Source organism: Podarcis bocagei (genome assembly GCF_964188305.1).
Source record: "Podarcis bocagei genome assembly, chromosome: 1".
Taxonomy (NCBI): Eukaryota; Metazoa; Chordata; class Lepidosauria; order Squamata; family Lacertidae; genus Podarcis; species Podarcis bocagei.
Window position 1 is genome coordinate 7,863,213 of NC_138125.1, and position 22,492 is coordinate 7,885,704.

General features: G+C 45.4%; 1 protein-coding gene across 5 annotated transcripts in view; it reads right to left on the reverse strand.

Moving 5' to 3' along the window:
* The window catches only part of KTN1 (kinectin 1), a 103,420-nt gene that overhangs the window by 52,273 nt on the left and 28,655 nt on the right, over nt 1-22,492 (reverse strand). For all 5 annotated transcript variants that reach the window (XM_081191198.1, XM_081191201.1, XM_081191200.1 and 2 more), the window contains exons 2-13: nt 21,642-22,199; nt 19,290-19,427; nt 15,319-15,495; nt 13,028-13,158; nt 11,888-12,004; nt 11,224-11,364; nt 9,968-10,074; nt 8,209-8,341; nt 5,578-5,665; nt 3,892-4,058; nt 2,270-2,338; nt 1,498-1,535 (exon numbers count right to left, since the gene is read on the reverse strand). In XM_081191198.1, the coding sequence (XP_081047324.1) occupies nt 1,498-1,535; nt 2,270-2,338; nt 3,892-4,058; nt 5,578-5,665; nt 8,209-8,341; nt 9,968-10,074; nt 11,224-11,364; nt 11,888-12,004; nt 13,028-13,158; nt 15,319-15,495; nt 19,290-19,427; nt 21,642-22,164 (1,829 nt within the window). In that variant the 5' untranslated portion in view covers nt 22,165-22,199. The remainder of the gene's footprint in view (nt 1-1,497; nt 1,536-2,269; nt 2,339-3,891; nt 4,059-5,577; nt 5,666-8,208; nt 8,342-9,967; nt 10,075-11,223; nt 11,365-11,887; nt 12,005-13,027; nt 13,159-15,318; nt 15,496-19,289; nt 19,428-21,641; nt 22,200-22,492) is intronic.

Sequence of the window (22,492 nt, forward strand, 5' to 3'; positions counted from 1 at the left end):
GATCAATGCAAACGGGGGTGGGGAGAACCAGAGCTGGAGTATTTTTGTAAAAAAGAAATCAGCATATTGATAACTAGGTATCAGCATCCAGGACTCTCTATTTAGTCCTCACGATTCTCCCCAGGAGTCTCTTCTTACTGGACTCATCAGCCCTGCTCCACAATCTCTTCAAGCGCTTCAGAGAGATACCAAATTAAAAATCTACCGTATTTTTCGCCCCATAAGACGCACTTTTTCCCCTCCAAAAATGAAGGGGAAATGTGCCTGCGTCTTATGGGGCGAATGCAGGCTTTCGCTGAAGCCTGGAGAGCGAGGGGGGTCGGTGCGCACCGACCCCTCTCGCTCTCCAGGCTTCAGGAAGCTCTGCGCAACCCTCGGGAGACCGGCTCCGAGGGTTGCGCAGAGCTGCCTGCAGTCCCAGGACCAGCGCAGCTCTGCGCGGCCACTGGGAGCCGGGGGAGAAGCCCTCCCCGCTCCAGATGGCCGCGCAAAGCTGCCTGTGGTCCTGGGACCAGCGCAGCTCTGCCCGGCCACCGGGAGCCGGGGGAGAAGCTCCGCCCCGCTCCCGGTGGCCGTGCAGAGCTGCCTGCGGTCCTGGGACCAGCGCAGCTCTGCCCGGCCACTGGGAGCCGGGGGAGAAGCTCCGCCCCGCTCCCGGTGGCCGAGCAGAGCTGCCTGCGGTCCTCGGACCAGCGCAGCTCTGCGCCGCCATCCCGAGCGGGGCGCTAAGTCCTGCCCCGCTCGGGATGGCGGCGCAGAGCTGCCTGCCCTCCCGGGACTGGTGCACTTCTCCCCATCGCCAGCCCCACAAGCTCGGGGGACAGCGGGGAGGCAGAGCGTGCCTTCCCACTGTTCCCCGACCTGGTTCTTCCAGCCCCGTACCTGGGGGGGGAAATAAATTTTTTTTTCTTTATTTCCCCCCCAAAAAACTAGGTGCGTCTTATGGGCCGGAGCGTCTTATGGGGTGCAAAATACGGTAAATTCCCATAAAAGACCTCGCCCTGCCAGAATACTAGGAGAGCTGATGCTAATCAGAGCACTGCAGCCAGCAGAGATGGACCCAAAATCTGAATCTCATATAAGGCAGTTTCATGCATGGTTTAGGGTTTTGTGCAACAGGCTACAAAAAGCTTCCATACACAAGAACTATTCTAACCACACCCACAGCCTGCCTCACCCACCGCCACACTCAGAAATCTCAAGGTCACTCAACTGAATCTTACAACAAGAGGGTATTTTGTTTTATTGTTTTTTTAAATGTGGGGGCTGAGTTAATTTCTCCTGCTAAAACAACACACAATACAATGTACTGCAAATGTTAAGCACGGAGGGGAAATCCTTAGGAAGATGGTTATGGCTTCTTAGGGGAATCTGTAACAATGGCGGGTATGATTTTTGGAAATGACAACATTTCCTCCAAGAAAAAATCTCTTCTATATAACTGAAGTGCCTACACACCAAAGCAAATAACAAACCCAGGAATGAAATAATACTTACACCTTCTGCAATTCTTCTGCAAGGGCTGATGCTGAACTCTGAAAGACAGAAGATGCGGATGAAATTGGTATTCTGAACTGAACACTTGATCAGGCATCTCCACGTTTAAGGGCTTTTAGGGTCTTTGCAAGCTTCGTATTTCAAAGCTAGAAATCAGATCGAAAAGGAGGCTTCGATCCATCGTAAATGGATCTCTTTAGGTAAAAATGGAGCCACCCTGCTCAACACCAGTCTTACTCCAAGCAAGCTCAACCAGGACTTGACTGTGCAATCGTGATACAGCTGTTTCAGGTCTCCAAGAACAGAGGGGCTCTTCATATCTCCCTGCCTTTAAACCCCGCCTTTTCCCATGGCCTTTGTCTCATCACCTTACCCAAAATTCCCAACTGTAGCCTTGGGGCACCATCGATTTTTACCTATGAAACTCTGCCAGGCACCATGTACAGCCTTTACCTAGCAAGTTCTGCAAGGACACCTGGCTGCGGGAGAGGGTGCCAGGAGGCTGCGAGAGGTGGAGGGGGGGGGGGTGTTGTTCTGTCAAGTGGAAATGCTTGTGCAGATGGAGCATTTGTCATACCGTGATGCTGAATTCCACCCCACATGAATGCACGAACGTGCCATGTGTCATCGTAGCGTAGACTATGGCACTGAGCTGCTCTTGGCATTCCTTGCCATACCAGTTCAGCTCCAAGATACTTGGCATTAGCTCTGAACGCAAAGGAGAAGGAAGAGGCGGCAATGATAGCTACGAGCCATTCCGATGCTTCCATACCTGGACTGCCATCTGGGAATGGAACTTCTGAAGCTGAGCTTTTAAAGCCTCGTTCTGTTCCATCAGCTCCTTTTGGAAAAAGAGATGCAAAAGATCAAGCAGGTAGCAGCTTTAGGAACATTTTGTTCTGAAATGGCTTTGTATCAGAAAAAGGGTAACACAGCACTGTTCCCCCCAGCCCCACTAGGATTATTCTGCTTAAATCTTTAAACCTGGATGTATCAGGAAGTTGCCCCAGTCTGCATCGTGGTTACAGAAAAAGAAAGGGAGAGATTGGATTCAAAATCCAATCTGCTGAAGCTATCATAAGCCGTTTGAAGGATGCTTACTGGATTCTGAATAATTGGCATTGTACCCGATATTGCATTGTTTAATCTTGCCTTAGGAGTAGTTCCCACCCAAGCCCTTTTCAAAACGTGTCACCTACACACCTTCAGGTCATACAGAGTCAATAGAGGGCACTGGCAGCAACCAAGTGGCACCTGGTGTTTTTGAGAACACCTTGCTGCCCAGGAAGGCCAGCCTATTCCTGCCCCTTAACTGGCCTCACTCAGGCAGAGAACATTTATTTAGAAAATATGTATTTCAAGCCAGCAGCTGGGTGGCTGGAACATTACGCTGTGCTGCCACTGCCACTTAAGTTCACATATGTTGACTTCATTTCTCTTGTTGTCTGTAAGCCATTGCAATGATGTCTTCACACTAGATTAGCAAGATATAGGAATGTTAGAAGTAGATGGTGTTGTGTCATCTTGTACTTCATGATAAAACAGGGGTGGGTGTGAAAGAGCACCTAGCTAAGGTTTGCTGCAAGCCACTTTTGTTGGAGGGGGTGGCACATAGCTTGACCAGTGAAACGGTCACTAGAATGGTCTCTAGAAGGTGGAAACAGAACGCATGCTAAAGCGCAGAATCTGTCACAAGCTCAGAACCTCTGGCGTTCCAATCCTGCAGGAGGCATCTTGCTGAGCTTGGAAGGAAGCGGCCATGAATATCCCCAAAGCCAGGAGGCACACTTGGATTTCTGCACTGCTATGGGCTAACCATAGTAAACGCTATGGTTTTCCCAGTAGTGATGTATGGAAGTGAAAGCTGGACCATAAAGAAGGCTGATCGCCGAAGAATTGATGCTTTTGAATTCTGGTGCTGGAGGAGACTCTTGAGAGTCCCACGGACTGCGAGAAGGTAAAACCTATCCATTCTTAAGGAAATCAGCCCTGAGTGCTCACTGGAAGGACAGATCCTGAAGCTGAGGCTCTAGTACTTTGGCCACCTCATGAGAAGAGAAGACTCGCTGGAAAAGACCCTGATGCTGGGAAAGATTGAGGGCACAAGGAGAAGGGGACGACAGAGGACGAGGTGGTGGGACAAAGTTCTCGAAGCTACCAGCATGAGTTTGACCAAACTGCAGGAGGCAGTGGAAGACAGGAGTGCCTGGCGTGCTCTGGTCCATGGGGTCACGAAGAGTCGGACACGACTAAACGACTGAACAGCAACATGGGTTAACTGTGGAAACACAAGCTATCTGCCTGTAAAGCGGAAAGGAGTTCCACAACTCTGATGTAGTAAAGAAAAACCCAAGAAACTAGAAGGCGCATTGAGTGGGTGAGGTAGAGCCATACCTGAAGCTGCCTCTGTATTGAATCCTCTGCCGTCGCCCTCTTTTGTTCTGCATCCATTAGCTGCATCATCCTTTGCTCCAGCTGTTGCTTTGATACCATCGTATCGGTGAGCTTGCTGTGCAGACTCTGGATCTCACTGTCCTTAGCCACAATCTTGTTCTGCACATCTGCCACAATATGGGGATTGATAGGCAACTGAAGACTTAGCAAATGTTACGTTTACTTTTTTCTCCCTCTGGACTGAAGGGCATCTGATGGCGACAAACCCAGGCTGGCTACTGAGTGCTCACTCCACTAAAGTAAGATAAAATGTTGGCCTTGCAGGATTGGACTAAGGGTCCGACTCTTCCAGTATTCTACTTCCCGCAGTAGTTAGACAGATCCCTCTGGGAAGCCCCTAAGTAGGGGATCAATGGAGCAAGGGCCCTTCCTCTTGCCCTGCCCTTCACCACTTTTGCCATTTTAAAGCAAGTTCACCCACCACCGGGCTGCAGCCACAGCCCTTTACTCCAAAGAAGTGTGGCCCTCTTCAGAAATGAGGTTGCCCACCCTTGATTTAAACAGTACAGATAAGAGTGAGTTTGGTGGACCAAGTATAAGGTATATACACTTATAGTTTACAAAAATTCATTAACAATAATGGACGGAACTTCAACAATTTCTATTACATGAAGTCTTAATAATAAAAACACGCGCAACTCAATACCTCAAAGCCAAACAGTCCCAAGTACTTCTGAAATATGTCAATGAGAACAACAACAAAGGCCTTTTAAAAAAAGAGCAGAGTGCCATTCTAAAGTTGGAGCAGACTTATTTAGTGGAGAACTGAATTGCCATTGTAATGTTCCTTTTCAGACCGACCAGAAGAAACAGAGATTGAAATCCGGGTATCTCATTGTTGAGAGTTCTGTTGGGATCGCACCAGCACAAGCACACATAGAGACAGTTGTTCTCACGGACTTATTTCAGAAATATTTGGAGTGTTTGGCTTTGAGATATTGAGTTGCACATGTTATATATTAAGTAAGACTTCGTGTTTTGGGAATTCTTGAAATGTAAGTTAGCCAAAAATGTATAAATCAAAAAGGTGCTGGAAATGTAAGGAGAAAGAAGGTTTCTAAGATAGGAAAAGGCATGCCTCCCAGTCCTACATCTCTCAGGTACTCCTAGGTGTGCATCCAATAAGGTAGCTGCCGCAATGTAGAGGCCCCGACCCCGACCCCAGATTATGTATCTCCCCCACCCAATCAGGCAGACTATGCCCAAGTATAACCTGCTTCTGCTCCTCCCTCTTCAGTCCTCTCCTGGTCCTGGGAGACAAGAGAACAGGAGAGATGAGGCAGGAGGAGGAGGTGTGGAAGCCTCTGACTCTACACCAGCCTGACCTCTCCCTCCCGTTCTTTAATCCTGGAGCTTCTCCTGCCTCTGCCTCTTGCCTTCTGGACATTGCAGGCTCTCCCAGATCACTGACTACTTCTTCCAAGTCAGTCTCCAAACTCCGCTTCTCCCGGTCCCCCCTCCTCAGTATCCAGCCACCACTCCTCCGAGTCCAGCCAGTCCCTGACACTAGCACAAAGCCACCACCGGATGCAACCCAACATCTTTAAAGAGGCTTCTACGGGATCCCGTGGAGGGATTTCTTCCCACTGATGGGAAAAGGATAAAAGGGGGAACTGAATAATGCACCTTGCTGGGCTGCCTCATGTTCTGCCGTTCGTTTCCTGAGATAGCTCTGCATTTCCTCCCATCTTCGCTCAGCTTCCTGTAGTTGTGCCTGGATGTTAAGAGAACAGAGAACAATATACATCTCTGATCATGTTATTGCATCACCTCTCAAAGACACACACACACACACACACACGATAGAGAGAGCCTCACATGTCTCTTGTTGCTTTAGTCATTTCTGAGCAGCTCTCAAGTCCAACATTTGCTAAGGGAAGAGCGCTCAACCCTAACATTTTTATTTCATCCTTTGAATACGTGATTCAGGGTAATGAAAGTGGAACAGATAGCCCAAGATGGATGTGCAAGAAGGGGGGGGAGAGAGACCGAGAATGCCTTTTTGCATGAACTGGCTTCATCTGCCCTAGGTACCCAGATCACATCATTTGGAGTGCCAAAGAATTCAGAAACCAAGAGCAGATAGCAGTGGCATTCACCTTCCATAGCAGTAAACTACTGGCTTGGATTCACCAGCAACCCCCCAGTGCTGAACCTTGCTCTACCTTGCTGTGAACCTTGCACTTCACAGCACGTCTACCAGCATCCCTCTGTGGCTATTGCACTCAGCACAAGGGTATGTGAAGGAAAACAATAATTAACCCCCCCCCAATAGTCCATACTGCTAGACTACTTTAGCAAGTGCATCCAGATTCTACATTTAATGTAACCCCGAGTTTACATTGTCAGCCAAGGACCCCTTCTAAATATTACTAATGGATTCTCATCGTTTCTTCCAATCACCCTTTGACACCTGCTCCCTAGGTGGTCCTGACATTGAGCATAACATTTACATAATTTTATAATGAGTTAGGCAGTTTATTATTGTTGTTAACTGTGAAATTGTTAACTGTAGAGGGATTGGCTAGTCCCAGCAACATTACAATACAGTGGTACCTCGGGTTACACACGCTTCAGGTTACATACGCTTCAGGTTACAGACTCCGCTAACCCAGAAATATTACCTCGGGTTAAGAACTTTGCTTCAGTATGAAAACAAAAATCGTGTGGCAGTAGCAGGAAGCCCCATTGGCTAAAGTGGTGCTTCAGGTTAAGAACAGTTTCAGGTTAAGAACAGACCTCCAGAACGAATTAAGTATGTAACCCGAGGTATGACTGTAGTATTTTTCGGGTGCTTTCCCTAAGACATTGGGATGTTCTTCCTAGGAAAGCTTACCTGGCACCTGCTTTTGATTCCTACACAAAGTCAAGACCTTTTTATTCCATTTTTTTTCATTTTAAAAAAGCTTTTAAGTTCCTGTGTAAAAGTATTTTCTATTGTCTTATAATCCACTGCATCTGCTGTTTCATCCTGTGGTCCTGCAGATTTATGAGGGTTCTTCTGCCCACCCCATTGTTCGTATTTTTATATCTATGCCACCTCAAGAGAAACTAGAGTATATTATTCCTTTATTGTGAACTGGCTGGGGAACACTTACATACTGAAAGCACAGGTGAAAAATTATACCTACCAATTAGTCCCTTACCTGCATACAACCAATCAGAAAAATAGATTTGGGACACTTACATAATTTATAGTTTGATCTTATTATTAGATTTAGACGTGTCCTTGGTGTGCTGACTCCACATCCAGTTAAGACACTGTAGTGGGTGGCTGGGTCTACTACTTGGCTACAAAATGCTTTTTAAAAATCTATTGCTGGAACTCATCAATTGCACAGGTCACAAAGCTTCTGTAGCTGGTAACTTATTAAAAGCAAAGTATATAGCACTTGTATATTCTGTCTGTCTGAACAAATAGCACATTACTTGCCCATGAGTCCCTTTGGGGTCAAACTGCCCTTTGTTGACCTCTTAACATGGAGATTCCATAGGAAAGGATGAGAAACCTTTCTGGCCCAGTGAGCCAGATCTTTTTATCTGTCCCCACCTCCATGGGACAATGCACAGGGCAAGACCTCTCACTTCTCAAGTGGCAAGAATAGGGCTGGAAAAGCTGCTTTCTGCGAGGATCAGCTGCTTGGTGGGAGATGCCCACAGGTTGATGATCCAGCGGCACCACACAGCCGACATCACAAATGATGTCCGGGCTAGGGTAGGTTGGCACAGTTTTGGGGGAAACAGCTTCACAGGAGAAAGTGTATCAGGCCTAACCTGGCCCATGGGCTGGAGGTTTGCCAGCCCCGGAATAGAGAAGTAAGATAGAAGATACAGTTAAGGTAACATATCCTCTATGGAACAGCTGCAGCCTCTCACAGACTCTGAAAAGCCCTTCCAGGGGATCCCCCAAGCTTTAGGATGGACCTTTCAGGGTCACCTTGCACAAGCAAAGGCAACAGCCTCATGCTGTCTGGAACGTAGCCAAGTGGTTGGCCAAGGAAGGAAGGGGTCACAGAACTTCAATTTTCCTAATGTCCACACAGATTTCTCAGCATTTAGGACATATTTGCATATGTCCACATTTTGCCTCTGCCAATAAATGAGGGCTGTACAATAAGAATGTAGCACCCTGTTGCTAACTATCCAACTAGAGGGTTTGCGAAACCACAGTTCTGTTTGCAGCTCTGATCATGTCTGACAGGCACGTTTGGGGACAGATGGTGTTACCTCAACCACAGAAGGCAAGATGGAGCTCACCTTTAGTTGATTGACAGCTTGTTCTGTATTCTTCTTAAGGAGTTCCTCCTGCTGCAATTTGTTGTTCTTTTCTGTCAACTCATTCACAAGCCTAGCACAATCTTGGCGCAATTTGTTGAGCTCTGACGACTGTCTAGATACAAAGAAAGAAGGTTGTTTTTCACATTACAAGGCAGTATTTGGCAGTGGGAATGTGCATCTGCAGAAAGCCAGACGGTTGCCATTGGCAGTTGAGCATAAGGTAGTATTTTGAGTGCTTTAAAAAAAACCCTACTCTGAAATATGCTATCATAAAATTATTGGAACTGGTCAATTCTTCTGCTGTGAAAATTCCACATTCACTGATAAGACTGAGGTCCCAGTTATAAACTACAGAATCTAGTGAAGCAATCTTTCGTTGAAGTGAGTTTTGCTGCTCTATGTGTTCATGCTTCAAAGTATTAAAAACAGCTGAGAAAAATTTGTACCATTCTCTCTCTCTTACACACACAGTTACCCCATGAGCATGAATTTCTACTACATGTGTTGCAACTACAGATTTCACCAAAAGGGTAAGAAACAGGATGTATGGAGTACACATGCCAAGTTTTCAAGGAAGATACTCTCCTCCACTGCTCCTGAAGAACCCCCCCCCCCCCGCAAGGTGACTTTGAGAGAACAGAAAGGATCACACATGCCCAACTACAGGGCATGGCCAATGGTAAAAAGTGTACATTAACTCAGCAGAAGGAAACATACAAACTCCTGAAGATATAACTCTAGTCCTGGGCAGCCATTATGTTAGATCACTACAGTGGTACCTCGGTTTTCGGATGTAATCCGTTCCAGAAGTCCGTTTGAGTTCTGAAACGTTCGAAAACCGAAACTCAAAATGGAAGCCGCATTTCCTGCTCAACTACAGAGTCGTGTTTGAAACCCGAGGCATTTAACTTCTGGGTTTTCGGCGTTCAAGTTCCAAAACGTTCAACTACGAAGGTGTTCGAAAACTGAGGTACCACTGTATGAGCAACAGATGACCAAGAGACAAAAGACTGGCACTCTGTTCCAGGTTTTCATTTGCTCTCCTGATAGCATTAACAGTGCCACTGCTTGACTTAAGGGGGATGCATACTCCTAACATTTGTGAAGACCCTGTCCTCCAAGCTACTGTTTCTTGAAAGCTAACAGGGGTGGGTGGGTGAAAGAGTTGGCTAAAGTTGGTCAAACTCCACACCCACGCACTCCCCAGCCCCATTCTGGCATCCCAGCTTTCCACTGCCATAGTCATCAGCACTACGTGAGCATAGGAGAGCGAGTTCTCATGCCAAACCTTTCCTGTTTGGCACTAAATTACAAAACAAACTAACGCTGACCCTGTGCCGATATAACAGCTGAAGAAGACTTAAAACAATAGAAAATTAACACTGAGCCTTTAATGAATGATGAGTACCAGCAGACTTCACACCAGACTGATCCTCTGTACATTTTGGAAAAGCAAAGAAGAAGAGGCCAGATCTACAGGGACAGTGAAGTAAAAACTATATCATCAGCCTATGAGCCACCACATACACAAAATGACGTGGCTGGTACCTTTTCCTCAATAACCTGAGTTCCTCGATACATTGCAATAGGTCTAATGGAGGTATCCTTAGCTAGCATTAGATCAGGCGCAACTATAGTCCACAGCTTTCAAGAACATGTTGCGCCAGGCACTTCATAATCATAATTTTAGGGCAAAAGCTACAAAACTTATGTTTTAGTGGAATCACCAGTAGCGTACTTGCTTTCCATTTGGTTGGTGGAAGTACTGACAGCGTCTCTCAAGATACCATTCTCTTGCTTCAGGCGATTAATCTCCGCCTCCATCTGCTCACGAACTTGCTGAAACTACACAGGGAGAAGAAAAAGCAACAGCCAACTTCCTTAAACCAGACTATTAGTTCAGAAAGAGGAAGGACTGCATTTCATGCAAGACAGATTTTTTAAAGGAATATATCGTTTAGCATCCCAAGAATTCTAGTTGTTAAAGCTGTGTAGATCACTTGTGAGTAGACTTCAGGCTGGTAAGATCTACTTTTAAAAAACCACAAAAAAACCTAGAACCCCAAGATGTATGAACCAGAGCCGTGTGCAACAGACTAACAGACAGAATGAAAGAACAAGGTGCCTCTGAGCAGGTTCTGAGCCTAGTGATTGGTTTGCAGTCCTAGAACTGTAGTGAGCTGAACTCCTAATCCTTTGACAAAGTCCACCCCTTGTTAGCTTTCTTTCAGCGGCCTAAGTAGTATGAAAAGGTGTACTGCTGCAGCTGCTATTAAACAACTGGAAATCAGAAAAGTGCTTGATGATCATCTGCAAATCAGCCAGAGATCTACCAGCAAACTCTAATCTACTTTTGCCCCACCCCTGGCATAGGCGGACTTTTAAGTGTGAGGGCAAAGTCTGATGTAATCTCAGAAGCTGAGAGGCAGGGAGAAGAAAAGAGCCTGGGAACTTCCAGAGATGTGGAATTCCAGCAGCCCACAAGCCTCACTGCCCTTCTTCTTCCACGACTTTTAGAGGCACAGTTATACAAAATCACTCCCATCTATTAAAATCTGCTTTAAAATATATACCTAATAAAATCTATGTACTATCTTGGCCCAGAAGACAAACCACAAGATTCTGCAGTGCAGGGGCTGGCCAAAAGTCCTGCAGAGCCCTCTTAGCCTACCTCCAGAGGTGCTTTTACATATGAGACGGAAAGTCAGCTCAAAATCACCTCGTGCGCTTTCTGCTCTGTACTAATGTCAAAGAAAGGCTTTTGTATTGTGAAGGCGCACCTGCAACATTTCTGCATCAGTATTGCAAAGAAGCAGGAACCATTTTAAGCCTAAAGAGTGAAAATGCCCCTGAGAGGCTCCACAGAAGCGATAAAAATCCTACATTGAATCTTACTCGCTGGCACTTTGACAAGCAAAACGCAATGTCCTCTGCGAAAGGAATTGTCACCACCCAAAGTATCTGCTCCGCCAAGCAGAAGTGGGAAGTTTTTACCTTCATCTTCATCTGCTGGTTTTCTTGGTAGCCTACATGGATCTTGTTTTGAAAGACTCCATGGTCCTTTTCCAGGGTGCCAATTTTTTCTCTCAGCTTTGCTGCCACTAAGCTGCTTCTTTCCTTCTCTGAAACTAGCTCCTAGGAGGGAAAAAATGATGCCTCACTTCTACAAGCAAACTTCAACAAATGCAACGGATGGACAAAGACAGAATGACAGCAAGAGCAGGTATCTGTACATCATTTTCTCTTAATATTAGGAACAGGAGTAAGGTTTTTAAGCCAAAGCCTTCAAGTTTTGGGAATGAGATTTGGAGGAGGGGGGGGGTACACGGGAAGCAATGGGGTCATTTTAAAGAGCACTAAATGGTTGGGCAATGGCTGAGTAGGAATGGCTGGAGGAGGAAAAATCATGATAGAGCCAAATATGGAAGCTGAGAGCAGAAAGATGACAGTCTTGAAACTTAGTTTGTTGATTATAAGCAGAAAGGGATTGGGGTTAGGAGAGTGTCGAGACGGTTATGCAGTTTTCCCTGATCCCTTGTCCTTACCCCATTGTAGCATTTTACTTACATTCCCTTCTCCCCTGTTGAAAAGATGGCAAAGGAAGCCAAACACCACAGAACCAAACTGGCGCATCTACGTGCCCTGTGAGCCACCGTACCTGTGAGAGCTGTTTGCACTGCTCCTTTGCAGTGGCAGCTTCTTCTTTTACAGCAGCAAGCAGTTTGTCCTTTTCTTGAAGCTGACGCAGGGCTGCTGCCGAGTCACCCTTACTGGCCTGCAACAAGCAAGAGCAAAACAATGAAAGGCAGGAAGAGCCAGGCTGGATTACAGTGGTACCTCTGGTTGCGAATGGGATCCGTTCCGGAGCCCTGTTCGCCACATGAGCAGAACGCAACCGCATCTGCATGTGTGCAGGTCACCGCTTCTGCGCATGACGTCATTTTGAGCATCTGCACATGCGGCAAAACCCGGAAGTAACCCTTTCTGGTACTTCTGGGTAGCCGCGGGACGCAACCTGAAAAGACGTAACCTGAACCGAACATAACAAGAGGTATGACTGTATAGCTTATCATGACAGGAATGAGCCTCGAGCCTCAGGTATGTCCCCTCTCCCCTTCTAGCACAGCCACAGATAGGTTTTGGTTTTTTTAATCAACTACAGCTTAGCATTACATCCAAACCCAAAAAGTGACGAATCATAACGATGGTCTGGCCCTGTTTAGGGAAGTTTTTAATGTCTGTTTTTAATGTTCTGTTGAAAGCCGCCCAGAGTGGCTGGGGAAACCCAGCCAGATGGGCGGGGTAGAAATAATAAATTATTATTTTTATTATAAACAAACCAGCTTCATAACCCATGGTTTGAAGCTCGGCTGTTTCAACAAACTGTGGTTAATCTTTATTATGTTTGTCAGCTTTTTGACAAGCTGCCATTAGTCAAAGATGGAGGAGAAAGCTTCCCTTGCAGCTGTGCCACAGTAGGGAACCTTCAACAAATAACTTCTGAGGATCAATACTTATGACACCAGTGTCAGAAAAGGCATGAAGCACGTAGTGTGAGAACGACTGTCTCTGTTCTAGTATTTATTTTGTATGCAAGGCTCCTAGGCCACCTTTCAGTAAATCCATCAGGGTGGCATAAGAGAAGACAGTAAAAGCATCAGTATAAAATAATGATTAAAACTAGAAAGACTGATAGGTCGCAGAAGCAGTCCTTGCCCAGAAGTGTTAGCCTCAAGTGCTCTAGCAAACCCAACAGCCTCCTTTCCAGTCAAGTGCTGTGACCCAAAGTAGCACTTACTTTCTGCAGAACATCCTGAATCACATTCGATTTCTCCTTCAGCAGCTCCACCACACTCAAGGCCTCCTCTTCTGTGAAGATCATATTCTTCATAGCCAAGAGAAAGTCCTTAAATTTTACCTCGGCGTTTTCTGCAATAAAACCCACCAGCAACATTTAACATACGGGGCATGTTTGTTACAGGAGGAATTCAACGTTGTGCTGGCCAGGATGATGGGAGTTGTAGTCCACAGCTTCTGGGGGAACACCAGGTTGAGGGAGTCTGGTTTGTGGTCCACTATCAGAGAACATGATCTCCATACCCAACAAGCCATTCAGGACCAGGGAACTGCGTTCTTTTATGGTACAGAATGTGACCCAAAAACTCCCCTCTTCACACATACAAACAAATCACACTGCAACCAGCCAAAAAACCCTGCACAAACACCATGCAATAGAACGAAATATCATTTAACTCCCCAAATCTCCCTCCCCTCTCTTTTCCCTCTACTGCACAATGTCTATTACAATAGTGTCTCATACTGAATTGTAAACGAACTGTGAAAAGACTACGAATTGCCAGTGGAGATGCTATTCATACTTTTCCTTGTTTAACTGTAACACAGGAAAATATTTAATAAAAACTAATTTTAAAAAATCCATGCAGGATTGTGTCAGTCCCAGATTACTGCTGGAGCAACGCAATAATGCCCTCTCTGGAACAACCAAGGGCCTCTGCCCTAAAGCAAGGCAGTAGCCAACCTTAAGCAAAGAGGCTAGCCCAATGTAAACATCACTAGGCCCTGACAAGGGGAAAACTTGGCTCAAAGCAAGTGTCCTCAGAGCTCCCAGTAAAGACAGGAAAAACCTTTTCTGATGCCCCCCAAGAAGCAGCTTACTGATCTGCAGATGGGAGTGTTTCTAATTTGGGTCGGCAAATCCCAGGCCTCACAGGAAAAGAATGAGCTACATTTGGATAAGGCTACAGATTATGGGGAATGTCTAAAACTACAACCATCGGCCGCTATTTATCTTTCTTTTCTGTGCAGCCACTAAGCTCCGTTTTCCTTGCGTACTTGAAATTAAACGTCAATTACAATAGTAAGGTTGCAAATTATGGTATCAACAGCATAAGGAAGCAGGACTAGAGGAATGGGGAGTGGGGCAGGGGAAGGGAGAGCAGAGGCAACACCGGAAAAACTGTGGCGCGATTACCAATGTGCACGTTTGCCAGGTCTAGGCTTCGGAGCCAGCCACATGTTATGACTGCTGCAGGACACATCGATTTGTTACCGTTCACACAAGGATCTTTTGCAAGAGATGTGTGTGTGTACACAAGCTTTGCTTCATTCGCATTGCCTGCTAAAATGATCCTGTGCCAAAAAGATTGGCCAGTATGTCCTGCTGTAATTGTAACACGCAGGACTGCACTCAGTCCATATTATCTGCCACCCGCACCAATGCTCACGTGTGCTTCTGGTACCATTTAAGCCAGTGTTTCCCAAACTGGGGTCTCCAGGACCACCATCCCTGACCACTGGTCTTGCTAGCTAGGGATGATGGGAGTTGTAGTCCAAAAACAGCTGGAGACCCAAGTTTGGGGAAACTTGATTTAACCAGTAGTAAAAACCTTCAGCAAAACCTGCTTTGGCTCTCATAGCTACAGCATTCAGCTAACTCAGAAGGGGGAAAAACCATTTTCATGCCAAGGGTCACATTCTCTTCTGGGCGACCTTCCAGGGTGGGGGGGCATGCGAAGGTGGGCGTGGCCAGAGACAAAAGTGGGTGGGGCAATGGATGCAAATTTCACCTTTCTGTTGTAGGCTAGTTCCTAGGTACACCCACCCCCTCTACCCTCCCATCCAGGCAAGCAAGTTCAAGGGCATATTCCAGCAAGGCAAACACACACAAGGAGAGGGCAAAGCAGGACCAGCAGTGAGTGCAGCCTGGTGAGAGCTCCTGGGGCCAGACAGATAGGCTTGGAGGGCCATACTGCCTTCCAAGCCTCAGGTTTGCAACTCTACAGCTAACGAGATTCAAATGTCATTTAGAGAGGCACATCTGGTGGGGAAGGGGAAGAGGGCGACTGAGCGGAGCTAATTATATTGCAAGACTAAAACTCCGAAAGATTCCCTCTACTTCCTGCCCATTTACAGGAAATTGCACATCTGCCCACATCTCTCCTCAACCGTGAAGGAGAGAAACATGATGGAAAGGAAACCTCAGCTCTCGCCGCACTGACCGCGTTTCCACGCTCTGCAGCACAACCCCACAGGCCTCCCTTGGCCCTGCCATGTCCTCGACCGCAGTACCTTTGTCGGTTTCATTCTTCAGCTTCTTGGAGTTGCTTTTCTGCAGCGCTTCAATCCCATCTTGTTTCACCAAGTCAGCCGCTTCTCTCTTTTCCCCTGCCAAGTTCTGGTCAGCATTATCCATCAAAGGGATATAAGTCGTTGCATGAATCAAAGGCTCGTCTACCAATGTCATGACTGGAGTTTTAGGGAACAAAGGGAACACAGGCAAAAGGTGCTTCAATTATTCAGAAATTTATCAGTTTCATAATTTTTGACCTGGCAACGTATCGCGAATCATGGTGTGTGTGTGCGCGTGCATGCGCTCTTACGCACACAAGCTCTGTGCAAAAACCACAATGTGGGGAAAGCCATGAAGCCAGCCAATGCTTATTCCATCCTTATTTCAGACTTCATCATATATTGCGATGTTGAAAACCATATCTCGACCAGCCCCAGCGCACATTGTATCAGGGTAAGAAAACCCTAAAGGATTCCAGGTTATTTTAACTTTAATTAAGAATGGAGTAAGAACTTTAGCTCTCACTTTGTCATCAGAAGTCATTATGCAACACTACTAAAGATCACAGCTCACAATTTATTATGCAACACTGCTGGAGTTCATAGGTGGCATAGACCTGAGTGTAACCAAACACACACACACACAAAAATATGCATGGAAGAGAACAATTGAAAAGCTGTAATTGTAGAGTATGGCTGGGCAACCACATGGTTGTCAGATGTGGCACCATCAACGGAGACTGTGGAGCTGCAAGCTTGCCTCCTTGCATTGCAAGTCCCACAACTCTCTATATCCTGGTTCAGTACACCAAGGCATGAGAAGCTGCGCATGTACCAGTGAATGCATTGTTGCATACCTGACATGCACACAAACACAAAAAGCTTAGGCCATCGGTTGCTGAATCCTTGCCTAAAACCACAGTTCCAGCAGATGGTGCTGCAACCACCTTAAATATTCACCTTGCATCTTTCACCCACATAAGCAAGTCTAATAATCCAAGCAACAATTATTGCTTATGTGGCCAACATTAGCTGTACTTTCTCTTTGACCCCTTCGGGCTGCAGGGGTGGGAACAGAGCATGCCTGAACACTCCTTCCACCAACCCCATTCCTTGGGACTTGGACAACCTACAGCGACACAGCACAGTTCTTCTGACTGCACCAACAGGCCTTGATACAGGAACTGCCATCCACATCCACACCTAGGCACCAAGAGAACTAGTCATCAGATTTCCCTTCCCCATTGCATAACCCTTCCATGCCTAGGCTTGCCATTCAGCACAGACGTCTCTTTCTCACCCACCCCTCAACCATTTGATGAAACTTTCTGAGTTTTTTCTAATCACATGATGTAGTATAGTTTCAAGGGTATAGGGTACAAGCTTTAGGGAAGTGGAAGATACGCCAAATGATACTACTTTTATTTATTTTGTTAAATGATTTGAAAGCATTAATTGAACCATACCAGTTCCTTATCCTGAGAGCTAGAGTTTTTCAGGGGGCAGGGTGTCTCTAATGCAGGGTTCAAACTCTTGCTCAGTGCAGGTCACAGATGCTGCCTGCATTCTCCCTGGCCTGTTTTTGGATGTAGCCAAGCCATGAGGTTGCAAGTCATTCGCAATTTGCGGGCTCATGGACTGCTGACTACTCTCAGTGCAAAGTGCTGGCCATTACCGTTAAAGCCTAATTGATTTGGAACCAGAACATTCACAAAAACCATCTCTCCCCATATGAATCTGTCACTCCACCAAGATTAACTGGGGAAACCCTTGTGCATATCCTGCCATCTCCTAGGATGCTGTTGGGTGGAACATGTGCAGCACCCAGGCTGTGAAACTCCCTGCCCAGGAGACTTAGCTGCCCTGCACAGTGAGGCTAATTCTGATGCCACTGGAAAACGTTTTTTCATTCTTACAGACTTTCAACCTTATCAGAGTTTGATTGCACTTAGTTGTTCTTGCTTGTTTTGTTTCAACACTTCTTACTGTTTCAAATTATAAATGTTGGACAGATTGGGCATTTTTAAAGACAACAACAACCCGGAAAGCAGATCAGAAATGCTTTCACAGAATCAACAATTTGAAACCATGAAATGGACTTAAGAGCCCATGGTTTGAAGTTCCTTGTTAGTGGCAGGCAACTATGGTTTGCCCAATTTGGATGTCACAGCAAACCGTGGTCAAGTCAGGGCAGGGGAGGAAAGGGAGAAGGAACTCTATGTGAGAGAAGGGGGGAACCACGAGGCAGTCACAAACCATGGTCTGGCCAATAACATCTGAACTAGGCTGCTCTGCACCCATGAGAACAAGTAACCTCACAGAGTAGCTGTTCCACATAAGACTTGTTTCAGCCCCTTCAAGAGAATCACTTGAGCACCTCCATGTCGCTCACCTTGACCAAGAGGACAACAAGAAGCAAAGATTGTGCAGTGCTTGCTATTAAATCAGACATAGAGTTACTGCCTGGATTCTTGACATACCATTGCTTGACCCATGTGTCAAACCCTACTGCCTTGAGCGGTTTACAGGAAGACAGAATAAAGATTTCAGAGACAGATAAATACTGATGGACCGGAATCTGATGTTCATTTTTGTTACAAAAGTGACCTAGGCACATTCCTGAAAGGGAAAACAGTAACAGCAAAAGAAGAAAACATGGCCTGTCCTGAGCTTTAAAGCACTAAGAGCAGATATAGAGCAGATGGAAGTGTTCTGCTTGCTAAGAAGTTTATTGTGAATAAAGCTTCATAAGGAGGCAGCGCCTGCTTCATCAGGTTGCATGAAATGATCGACTGGGTCAGTCTGGCATTGTGGTTGAGTAGAGAGTCCAGGGTTCTAAACCCCACTCAGTTGTGAGCAGCGGTCGAAATTCGGCAGGCACATTTTGCATCTGGCTCCTGGCCACTTGCGACCCAGTGAAGTTGCCCAGCCCCAGGGTGGCGCCTGATGTCTCCAACCTCTGGAGCCACATGCCTGGGGATCCTCGGATCTTGCCTGTTTTCACACACTCACAACACACCCTGTAGAATTCTATCTGTAATATTTTATCTGCACAACCAGAATGAATTTCAGGAACCAAAAGTTTTTTCTCGAAAAATACGACTTTTGAGCCTTCTGGCTCCCAAATGCTAACTAGACATTCCGTTTGGCATCTAGCTTATAAATCTGAGTTTCTAACACTAGTTGTGAAGCTCACTGGGACCTGTCACCTTCTATCAGTCTAACTTTACACTACAGGGGTAATAGGAGTATAAAATTGGAAGCAGCGGATAGAGAAGAGAGAGAATTATACAAGCTGCCTTGAGGTCCTTGGAGGAAAGGAAGAATAGAAACTTAAATAAATAAAACAATCACACTACACACATACGTTTAAAAAAGTGTCATTCTGTAAATGTGCTTACATGCATGTACATGCACACACAATCAATGCAGGGAGGAGCTGTTTTGTAATGTGACATCAAAAATGAGCACACACAGGGAAAGGAGAGAGAAAATGAAATGAGAACAGCAATAGCATACGTAAGTCTATCAATCAAAGTTAACAAGATCCCGTATGTATAGGTCAAAACGTCATTAGATTTAGATAGATGCAATAGAAACTTGGAAAATTATATTCTGAATCAGCCCTGACAAAATCACATCAAATATGTCAATGAACTCCTGTTCTGCAGCCTCAAGCTTACTCTGCCCCTAAAGACGTTTTGCTTGAGTAGAGCAACCTTGAGGTCAAAAGCAAAATGCCCTGGGAGACTGTACTGTTCACACACACAGCGAGGGGTTACAACAGGCTCTCTACTCCTTCTCCCTTCTGAATTGGCCTGGTGAGTACCCTATTTTCCCAAACATTTTTGAATAGTGTCTCGGAATGCAGAGAACAAATCCTGAAAATTAAACTCATGGCAGTTACTCCATCCCCACTGACGATGAAAGGATCTTAAAAGAAGAGTGAGAAAGAGAAATCTGTATATTACCATTATCTGTCTTTTGTTTCTTTGCAGAAACTTTCTTCTTGCCCGATACACTTTCTTGTTTTATCTCATGATGCAACAGGAGAGGGTCCTGCTTTTTAGTCGGGGACAAAAATGAATCAGTCTTGGCATCCTGGTCATCTATAAAAGACAAGACACATCAGGCTTTAGAGTGATCTAACATGGTATGTGTGCATGCATATATGTATGTATTTAGATACTGTCAAGATAGACCTCAACATTCTGCCACACTCTTAACATGACCAAGAAACGGAACACAGACTTGAGGCTATGCAAGGAGGAACAGCCTCAATTGTTAATGGTTGGGATCTCAAGATACAGGGGAATGGTATAAATGCTGAGCTCCATCGGTTTCCAAGTCTTCACCTTTACTTAATTATGAAATTGAATTCACCCCTGTAGGGAAGCCAGAAGGAAAACACACTGCACTTGTGAACAATGCAGAGGAAAATTTGCCCAGCACCCAAAAATGGGTGACTCCACTCAACGGGAAGCCTCCAAACAATTTTGTATGTTTTAAAATTCAATTGTAAATAATCTAGAGACTGTCCTGTGTTAGGTGCCATAGATTATATATACATATATACACCCACACCAAGGATGCTGTGTCACTGTGCCAAAGTGAGACACACTTACACACAAACATCAATAATAATACCATGATCCTTACAATATACAAGCTCTGTCTCCGTACATACCCTCTCCTATCATAATGACAAACATTTTGCTAATAATTAAAGAAACAGAAATAGTTAAAACTGTTATTTTTCAGAAGCACCTGTGAGGAAGGCTTTAAATATAGGCCAGCAGAAGAGTTAACACAGAACTGCAACCAAGAATGAATAGTGGATTAGTAATACCACAACTGTTTTTTGCTTTTGTTACTCTGAACATCTGGGTCTGGGGACAAGTTCTGAATAGCCCAAAAGCTTGCTTGGACCAACAGAATATGCCTGTTTTTGAAGCTGCATTCCACAGATACGAGGCAAAACTCTGCTCTAAGAACACCAGGAGGTACAAAACTATCAGGGGTTCAGCCTCCCGATACAAGAGGTAGCAGGCAAACTTTTGCATGCCAATATGAAACTTTACATAGCAAAGCATTTCCTGAAATACTAAAGAGCCACTTCTTCATGGAAGTCATGGGGTTGTTAAGCAGCAAGGTCCATATCCTTATTCCACATCTGATTTTGAAACTAAGTTTTGCAAAACATTGCCTCACTTGTATTGTGCTCAGACCACAGAGCTGCTAAGACTCAGGTCTAGAGAGATTAGCCGTGAGAGAAGTTAACTACACTTCAGAATATTGAATCACTGCAGTATTTATTTTTTAAAAAAAGAAAGCCTAAAACTGCAGCATATAGAGCATCTTGCAGCAGCAGCACCTCTGTAGCAATCATCAAATGTGCACATAAAGAAGCAGCACGTTTTTATTGTAAAAATAAAGAGAAGAGAGATCAGGGTGGAAGGGGACTGGTAGAGAGATAACAATCTGGTATAATGCAAGAACATCAAGCAATTGCAATAGAGGATGCTGGTGCAGAAGTAATCTGGAAATGAGGAAAGACTGCATGCTTTGGCGAGAACGTTTATGCTGAACCTGTGACACCAGCTAGCCTTCAAGCATACTGGAAAGTCTTTTACTAGATCTTAACAGTAGCGATCAAATGCAGGGTGAAGAAAGTGCCTCATGCTGAAAATATTCTCCACTCCTTTTATATTTCCATCTTTGCTATCCTTAGATAAGACGGTGGCTTACTACAATACAGCACCAAAAAGTGTGGGATTTATTGGGGGGGGAGCAGAAATAAATGAGTCCAATTCTATGGAGGCAGCAGGAGTTAGCTAGCAGTTCCACCGGGGCTGAAAATAACCCCAAACCTCTTTTGGAAGCATTCTGCAACAGGACACTTAAGCTGCTTTCAGACAACCTGCTTATTGAGCCCGAAGTCTGCAGGAAGACTATATGACACCACATCACGGAATTAGTGTTATCACACACTTTCCACAGCATTTCCAGATTAGTTTTCCTTATGGCAAAAGTGTCTAATTTGGGGGATGTGGGTTTGCTGTGCAAGAGCGCCAAACCCACTCTGATAGCACAGCCTGAATTTATCATCAATCAAGGCCATGTAAGTGTAAAACACTGACAGTCTGGAAGCACCCTTTGTATTTTAAACCAGGAGCAAAGCTTTACTTAGGGCAACGCTTGTGGAGGTGAGAGAAAGCAGTAAAGTTGTATTGTGCCATTTTGTATTTTAATCCATCCCAACAGCTTAGGAACCCGAGTTGGCTAAACCAAGCCCCTGCCCCCAAATTCTAGCATGAAGATACCTATTCCATTCTTCTGCTTCTTTTGTCCCGCCTTCTTCTTTGACCCAGCTCCATCAGACGGTGGGGTGGGCTGTTTCGTAACAGGTACTGGCTCCACTTTCTTCCCTCCAGACTTGGTGCTGTCCGGGTCTTTGGGTGCCTGCTCCTCTGGGCTCCCTTTACGTTTCTTCTCCTTCTTCTTCCTCTCTCGGAGGCCACTGGGGGCCTCTGTCACACCCAAAGGGGCAGTAGGGATAGGCTCCTCTTCTGCCCCCAAAGCATCAGATAGCTTGAAATCTCGAGGGGCGCTCTCCGAGTCAGACTCGTGGAGGTTCCCATTCTGAGCCTCTTTCTTCTTGCTCTTCTTCTTCTCTGCCTTCTTTTTATCAGCCTTAGCAGGCGGAAACTTTTGGTCCCTCTTTTGTTTCGCGAGGGCTTCATCGTACAGAGTTTCCTTCATAAAAAGCCAGAAGAAGAGGAAGATGACGGCAATCACGACAGAGGGGACGAGGACAATGAAATAGGTCGACTCGTAGAATTCCATTGTGCTTTTCTTCACTACTGCCTACAAGAATAAATCTGCAAAGAAATAGAGAAAGATGTTAATAAGCAAACCTTAAGAAAACCTTTTTCAAAGTCCATTTTTAAAGAAGCAATACAGGAAGAAGAGGGATTCCTTAAAACATTAAAGGGAGTCATGACATGAAAACTATCAGTAGCGGACAAGGTTTTCTGACCAGAAGCTGCTCCTTGCTAGTGGTGCTTGGTTGGAAAAATGCTGGGCATCCTTCTGAATTTTTGCAGGTTATTTCCTAGGAGCACTTCTATGATGTTGCACACCATTTTCATTCTTTTAAATCCCCTCCAAAAAT